At 38.0% G+C, this 9031-nt stretch overlaps 1 protein-coding gene across 3 annotated transcripts in view; it reads right to left on the bottom strand.

The window, feature by feature from the left end:
* UBE2V2 (ubiquitin-conjugating enzyme E2 variant 2) overlaps positions 1–9031 on the bottom strand; it is a 60965-nt gene that overhangs the window by 26857 nt on the left and 25077 nt on the right. For all 3 annotated transcript variants that reach the window (XM_005876646.2, XM_014548072.1, XM_014548073.1), the window contains exon 2: positions 4107–4255. In XM_005876646.2, coding sequence (XP_005876708.1) covers positions 4107–4151 — 45 coding nt within the window. In that variant the 5' untranslated portion in view covers positions 4152–4255. The remainder of the gene's footprint in view (positions 1–4106; positions 4256–9031) is intronic.

Genomic DNA, 9031 nt, shown 5'->3' with positions numbered 1-9031 from the left:
TTCATCACCACCAAACCAGGATTATATGAAATCCTGAAGGATATTCTTTAAGAAGAGGAAGAAGAAGAAAAAGGTAAAGATAAAAATTATGAACAACAAAGTGACAACAAATAAATATCTATCAACAAGTGAACCTAAAAATTAAGTCAGAATAAACTGGTGAATATAATAGAAGCAGGGGCATAGAAAGGGAGTGGACTGACAATTCTTTGGGGGGAAGGAGGTGTGGGGGTGCAGGAAGAGACTGGACAAAAATCTTACACCTATGGATGAGGACAGTGGCAGGGGCTAAGGGCATGGGGTGGGGTGGGAACCAGGTGGAGGGGAGATATGGGGGGGAAAAAAGAGGAACATCTGTAATAATCTGAACAATAAAGATTTATTAATAATAATAATAAAAAACCTCATCGCAGTTTAATGGTAAATATATTAATATGACCAGCACTTTTGATATGTATACAAAGGACCAGATAGATCTCAAGGAAATCATCTAGTCTATGGTTCTCCAATCTGGATGCACATCAGCCTCTCTAAAAACTTGCATTTTAAAAATAATGATAATAATATTCGCCACATACACCCCCCAAATTCAAAATGTTAAAGATACTCAAGGTATATGGAAACAACCAGAACTCTCATACTGCTGGGTGTCAAAAATCATAACCATTTTGTAAACAAGTTGGCATTTTCTTATAAAGATAAGCATACACCTATCCTATGAGTTAGCAATTCCATACCTAGGCATTTCAACCAAGAGAAATGATATGTTTACAAAAAGATATGCTTACAAAAAGACGTGTAAAGAATGCTCATAGTAGTTTTATTTGTAATAGCCAGAAAGTAGATAAAATCCAAATACCCATGAATAGGAGAACTGATCAATATACTATGGTATATCAATAAAGTAAAATAGTACTCAGTAATAAAAAAAACTATTACTACATGGAACAACACAGATGACTCTCTGAGACATTATTATACCAAGTCAAAAGAAGCAAACTGGTAAGTGAACACATTGCACGATTTCACTTATACCAAGTTCTACAACAGTCAAAACTACTCTAGGGCGCACAAAGCAGGGTGGGGATGAGGATGGGAAGGGACACAGAGAACTTTCTGGGGTAATAGAATTGTTCTCTATCTCGATAAGCATGTGGGTATCAAGGTATCTTTGTCAAAACTAATGGTATGCATTTTACTATATGTACATTACACCTCAAATTTTTTTTAAATCAAAAACTATTAATCTAATTCAGTGCTCAGAGTAAACATCATACTAACTTTTGATACCTTGGGCTAATTTTTCTTTTCAATTAATTTCTTTTAAATTAACAACCAAATCTTTCTATTATCTAACGAAAGAATGAAATAAAACAGAGGAGAGTAATAAAAGGAACTAATAATTATTAAGAATGCCTGGCAGGCATGGCTCAGTGACTGAGCATCCATCTATGATCCAGGAGGTCATGGTTCAATTCCCGGTCAGAGCACATGCCCAGGTTGCTGGCTCGATCCCCAGTGGAGGGGGTGCAGGAGGCAGCCAATCAATGATTCTTTCTCCTCATTAATATTTCTCTCTCTCTCCCTCTCTGAAATCAATAACAATATTTTTTTTAAAAAGAATATACTATAGTCAGATACTCTATTGTCTATTAATTCATTAATTCATATCTAAAAGATGGATATAGTACTTCCATTTACATATAAAGAAACATACATATAAGGAAAAGTAAACCTCTAAAGCTAAAAAATATTGCTTCAGAAAACTGACACACAAATATATCGAAAAACAAAGTTGCTAATCATATAAATCCAGATACTGGAGTAACACACACACAAAAAACAAACAAACAAAAAAACAAAACAGTAATCTTAAGCAGTAGCAAAAAACAAACAAACAAAACAGCTGACCAAGTTACAGTATGTTGAGGTAAGAATTTTCCTATTACCCTGGCTCAATGTGGATAGCTAAAGCTGCGGTCAAAATTGCTCTAAATATGGCACCTTCTAAACAGAAAATTAAGATGAGACACCAATCTCAGCAGGTTTTATTAAATGGCAAATGAGTGCTGTGACCACTCACCTTCACCCAGTCCCAAGTGCCTCAGTGAGGGAGATAACTTGAAAGAGGATGCAAGGCAGAAAATCATTGTGTGGTGAACAGTCTGGCTTAGGAGGAGTACGGTGCCATTGCAAGGTCCTCCCCTCCACCCTCTTCCTGCCACCGAAGAGTGAGAGGGTGCTCACAGACTAATTGAAAGCAGAGGACTCACTGGACAAGAAGCCTGGCCTGGCAGTCAGCAGCATTGGCCTATGTGCCCCCCGCTTGCTGAGCAGGCTCTACCCTCCCCACAAGCTAGAAAAGTGTTTGCCCTCCCTCCCCACACTGGGCACAGCCTAGACATGGACGTTTCCTGCAGTTCTATGACACCAACTTGGAGAGTCCTGCTGGTGGCCACAGAGATCAGGCAGGAGCTATTCCTCCACATTTGCTAACTATGCTTTGAAACAGCCCACAAAAATTGTTGAGGAACTTATACGTAAGCTCCAAAACATTCTTCAAGTTTAAAGTTCACTCGAGGTAGTGGCTCAGTGGATAGAGCGTCAGCTCACAGACTGAAGAGGCCCGGGTTCCATTCCAGTCAAGGGCACATACCTCAGCTGTAGGCTCGATCCCCAGCCCTGGTGGGGGTGCATGTGGGAAGCAACCAATCAATGTGTCTCTCTCACATCGATGTTACCCTCTTCCAGTCTCTCCCCTTCCCTGCCACTCTCTCTAAAAATCAATGGAAAAATATCCTCAGGTGAGGATAAACAGACAAAAAATTTTTTTGAAATTTATACTCCATCAAGTTCAGACCATCTCAAACTATTCATTAAGTAATTCTTAGTTTTCATTATAAATACCAAGTTATAAAACACATAAAAAATTCTAATCACCAGTATTATATTTCCTTCTTCAAAAATCTTATGGAAAAAATCAGAGCATGGGGGGAAGGGGGGCATTTGTTAGTTTAGTAGTATATATAAATTTTGCAAAAGAATACCAGAAAATATAAAACATTCATTAATTAATTCTTTAAATTTAACATTGCTAATTACCTGATCCATTTTTCTTTTACAATAATCAACAGGAAATTTAAATTCTACCCAACAGGAAAATAGGTGAAATATTCAGTTAACAAGGTAGCAAACACTATACAAAATCAGAGTGAGAAAAAAAACCTTCAAATTTGTGTTTTTTCCAGCAAGTCAAAACATTATACAATACATATTTCAAAGATTCACTGCAGGGAGTGCAATAAATAGGACCTTTGAGTAAGAAACACAAAGTAGAAAAAAAATTCCCAATCTGAAAATATTTTGAGTAAAAATAAAACTTCACAAACTTTAGAAAGACCGAAGAATAAAAAACAATGGGCTTGCTTCCAACATCGCAAGAAAATATTCAAGAATCATAGACTTTTCAATATATTTTATAAATGAAGAAACTGAGGCCTACAGCATTTACATGGCAAGTCAAATATCACAAAGCAAATAGCAATGTGCTCTCAAAAGAAACCAATTTAGAAATTATTGGTTACACATAGTGAGTTAGTAATATATTATGTCAAAACACACTGTTTGCTCTTCCCAAATAACCCCTCCAATTCCTCACCTTTTCTCCTCTCTATCTGGAATGTTCTCCATCCCCATCACCACCTTCTGAAATCCTACTAGTCAGTTCTTTAAGGCTCATTCCAAAGGCAACTTCCTCCACTGTTCAGCCTTCCTCAATTATTCCAGCTAGAAGAAACATATTCTAAAGTCCCATAGTGATCTTTTGCTGCCATATTTAGAGTCTGTCATTTACATTTATTTTTTCTTCTCTACTAAACTGCAAACACTTTGCTGGCAATGACTATATCAATCTTTTCAATTCTCCAGAAAATCAAGTATCATATTGTGCACAATGGTAGCATCAGTAAATGCATACAAAATAAAAAGGGAGTAATTGTTTCAGTTAGAATTTATCATAATTATTTATTTTAATATATTGTAAAATAAAATGCTTATTGTAAAGTGGATATAAATATCAATAAAAATATATAATTTATAGCACTGACCCTTGGTGGCCCAATAATCATGCCTGTCCACCTTGTAAGTGTCATATCTTCATCATCTTCAAGGCCCCAGCTAACCGTACCATCGCCTACTCCTTTTTGTCCTTCTTCAAGTTCTTCCAACAAGCGAAAATTACGAGGAACTTTAACTCCTATACAAAAGAATGTCAATGTAAATGCAAAAAGTTCACAATTATAAGAGCTACACATATTCAATTTCAGCATTTTCCAAATTAACTTTTATAAATTATTTCCCCAAAAAGCAAAATTTCCTCTGAAAACACATTCTGCTCCAGAAAATTTTGAATCTAATAACTTCGCAAAATGAAAACGCTAAAGAAAGCACTGTACCAATATTAATAGTACAGAACATGTATATAAATTCCTAATTAATTTCATACTGACATAAATTAATCATCAAAAATCATTATCAATTGAGTTTTTGTTCCTAGCCAAGAAAATGGACATGACCAGAAAGTTCACAGAAGTTTGATTTTATTAATATAGATTCTTCTCTAATGACTTTTAAAGAATAATGTCCATCTTTTAAAATGTACTAAGAGGTACTGTTTTCTAGAATGCTAAAGCAGCCTCACCCATGGTCCCCAGTTAGTCTCTTTCCTGTTCTCATCCCTAATCAATGGGTCCTATTCTCCCAGCTCATTTCCTTATGGACATAGCAATTTCCTACAACATGCCCTTCACCTTTTTGCCCAAACCCTGGCAAATTTACACAATCTACAAACCTTTCTCATACCTCCAGTTCTCTAGCCTTTAACTCCATCACTCCTTACAAATTTCTGAAATCTTAACACAAATACCTTCCTCTCTACCTCCAGTGGTTCTCAACCTTCCTAATGCCGCGACCCTTTAATACAGTTCATGTTGTGGTGACCCCCAACCATAAAATTATTTTCTTGCTACTTCCATAACTGTAATTTTGCTCCTGTTATGAATCGTAATATAAAATATCTGATATGCAGGATGTATTTTCATTGTTCGTGACCCACAGGTTGAGAACCACTGAGACTCTCCTAGCCTTTCAGTTTCCCACTCCCTCATTTTCACTAAACCTGGTCTTTGCCATCATTTTAACTTCTAATCCCTGGAATCAAACCCTGATTCTTCCAATTTATCACAAACTTTCCTAGGAGTACTGGCCTAACCCCTCCAAAAAAAAATGGAATCTATGGTTTTCTCTATTTACAACAGCATCTAACATGAAACACCCTCCAGCCCCATTGCACAAACTCACACACTCTCACTCTCTCATGCACACACATACAAGCAATTATGAAGCACAAAGAAAGAAGTGATTTTGTATAACTTCTGTCTCTTGCTGAAATCAAAATATCTTTCTCTTACTAATTCATAGTAATACTTCGACATATAACAAAAAGCTAGTAAGTACTGTAACTTAAAACAAAAACACTAGCCACTTTACGTTTTCTGCTTCATAAAAAATGCTTGCAAACCTTGGGCCACAGAGATATGGAGCTGTGATAAATCACAAAAACAAAAGTAAACATTATTATAACTACTGTGATTATTAATAACCATTTGTTTAGCATACACTGTATGATATTTTAAATAAAGTATCCCATTTACTACTAAAAGCATCCATTCTACAGTTGCAGAAACTCAAGTTTAAAGAAGTTATGTGACAGAGAAGCATCGATCAGACCGTCAAACCTCAGAGGGAAGGTAGGGGAGGGAGGGGTAAGGAGGAGAGATCAACCAAAGGACTTGTATGCATGCATATAAGCCAGCGGTTCTCAACCTGTGGGTCGCGACCCCTTTGGTGGTCGAACAACCCTTTCACAGGGGTCGCATAAGACCATCCTGCATATCAGATATTTACATTACGATTCATAACAGTAGCAACATTACAGTTATGAAGTAGCAACGAAAATAATTTTATGGTTGGGTCACAACATGAGGAACTGTATTTAAAGGGCCAGAAGGTTGAGAACCACTGCAAAGGTTAGAGAGCCAAGGTATTTACTAGTAAGTTAGTGAATGGCATATGGGGACACCTCTTAGAATGGTTGAAATCCAGAAAACTGACAATACCAACTGCAGGCAAGCGGGCACATCCCCAGTAGGAGGTGTGCAGGAGGCAGCTGATCGATGTTTCTCTCTCATCGATGTTTCTAACTCTCTATCCCTCTCCTTTCCTCTCTGTAAAAAAATCAACAAAATAAAAATAAAATAAAGAAGTTATGTGACCTGCCAGTTTCTAGACCACAGTCACACTTTTAGCCCTTTAAGTTACATCGTACTACAAGCTACACAAGCAGCATATCATGGCACCGATCTAGGAGTCAGACAGCCCGGGTCCAGCCCCCAGTTCTTCTGCCCACTTGACAAGTGACCTCAGCAGTTATCTCATCTATAAAAGTGAGATAACAACAGCTCCTACCTCACAGAGTCATTGTGAAAATTAAATGAGGTAATCCACTTGAAGCAATAAATCACGGCTACGGTCATTTTATTATTTTTTTATTGATTAAGTTATTACATATGTGTCCTTATCCCCATATTACCCCCTAGGCTACGGTCATTTTAGTGTCCATACTAGGTAGAATTACATATAACTTCTACTTAACTCCATATAAATGGTGTGAGAATAAAAGCTTTTTGTACAAGCCTGTAGGGTGACCCCTGGATAATTTTACCCTAACCTCTAAGTTTCTAATAACATAATTGAGACAACTGCTGTTTTCCCATAGCTATAGTTATGATCTTCATAACATATTGCTACTAAAATGCTTTTTAAAGTAATCTTAAACAAGCTTGATTACACTTACCATTATGAAGTCATTACCCAAAAATAATTCTAATTTCTTATTTTCATAGAGGACAAAATTTTATTCTAAAAATAGATCTCAGTAATAATGAAATACCAAAAGCAGGTCATTATAATAAAAAGAGAGGTATTTTTTTCTGAAAAGTACATCATCTCTATCATATATTGCAACTCTCATTTATCTGTATTTTAATTATTGATTTTATGGATTATCCAAGGACATTTTTAAATCATTCACTGGATTCTGCCTAATATACATCTGGATTGCCCATATTGATCACATCAATTGGCCATAATACAGTAAGTAGAAATTATCTTTTTTTTTTTGAGGGGCTTAAGGTGAGAAATTATCTTTTTGTATCAAAATTCTTGATATATGATATTCTCTGTAAACCAAAAACTAATCACAAAAGTTACATAATTAAATGTAACTTATTAACCTATTAATTGTAGTTGCATGTTTATTAGGACATCTTAGGACATCTTCATACTAAAAAAATTGGTGTGATTTATTTTGACAAATCCAAGACAGAAATACTGTCAGGGCATCCAAGACGGCGGTCGAGTAAGTGGAAGTTACACATACCTCCTCCCAGGAATTACAACTGGAATTACAACTAAATTATAAAACAGTCAACCTGAGTAACCAACTGAGGACTAAACAGGAGTCTTATAACCAAGGATTTTCACAAGAAGCCACATCGAGACTAGTAGGAAGGGTGAAGAGACAAGGGCTGGACCTGCACCCACATGTAGCAGTTGAGAACCTGGAGGGATAGTTCAGCTAAAAAGGTCCCCTGAGAGAAGCAAGAGGTCTCAACCCCATGCTGGGCTCTCCAACCAAGGGCACCAGAGCTGGAAAAGGAGCCCACATAATATTTGGCTGTGAAAATCAGAAATTCTGTGTGCCAGGGAGAAACGAGACTCTGCTAGAAATCCAGGCAGGCCCCCTTAGATGGCCAGTGCACAAAATCTCATTCACAGCCACTCACCCTGGGCTGTGTCAAAGAATGGCTCAAAGCAGATTGAGGTCGAGAGGAGAGACTGAGTTGTGTAGCTCCAGGGAGTCCCTCACCACAAGCCCACAGATACCATATTTCCTGGGTCGATCACTCCCTTTCATACAGCATCAGCTTGGGGGGATTCATTGGCTCCACCCTCCTACCTGTTGCTCACTCTACCATGCTTACTACAGAGGAGTCAGCTGCCTGAACCTGGGGTGTACTTTCCAGAAGGGATCTTGACAAAGTCTGGGCATATACAGGAGGTGTCAGAGACTGACTTACGTGGCTCTGGGGTAGGGGCTATTTTTCTCTTGCACGCCCAAAGATAGTGGAGTCCTTCAATGCACAGTCCTCCCTACTCACAGTGAAATCTTGGTCTGTTTTGACCTGACGAACTCTACCACATCACTTGGCCATAATACAGTCATTGGTCCCACCCTAACAAATCCCTGAGATGACAACCCACCACAAAGTCTGCAAGCACATGGCGGGTGGTGACTGGGCTTGGAGCACAGAGATTTCTGCTGAGTGGCCTCAGACCCAGCACTGGTGTAGGTGCCAGGTAATGACATCACATAGCAACACCCAGCTTCCTCTCCCTAGCAACTAGCCTCCTTGGAGTTTCTTCAGCCCAGGAACCCAACTTGCTTTATAGCCAGGTGCAAACATTTTACAATTTAACCAAACGTTTGTGAAGCGTTTTCATGTGCCTCATCTCATATGATCCTCACAGAAGTCCTGGAGTAGGTAGATAGAAGACTCCGTAGAATCGTATTTTCTTTTCATTAGCCAGAAAATGGAGATTTAGAAAGCTTAGAAATTTGACCCAACTGAAAAGAAGAAATGGTGGACCTTGAAAATGACTTCAGGTTTTCTCACTGCACAGAATTTAGTCAAACACTGCTACAGTTAAATATTTTACCCTTTGTTATCCCTACGTGATCTACAATAATAATCTGCTTCGTGGGGAGACCAAGATGGCGGAATAGGTAAACACCGAAGACTGCTGGCGCAAACAACCACTTCAAAAATACAACTAAAAGACGGAACGGACCACACCCAGAACCACAGGAAGGCTGGCTGAGGAGAGACTCTTCAACTAGAAGGAAAAACAA

The sequence above is a fragment of the Myotis brandtii genome, unplaced genomic scaffold (assembly GCF_000412655.1).
Source record: "Myotis brandtii unplaced genomic scaffold, ASM41265v1 scaffold494, whole genome shotgun sequence".
NCBI lineage: Eukaryota > Metazoa > Chordata > Mammalia > Chiroptera > Vespertilionidae > Myotis > Myotis brandtii.
The sequence above is the reverse complement of the archived record's forward strand: the minus strand, read 5'-3'. Positions and strand labels throughout refer to the sequence as shown.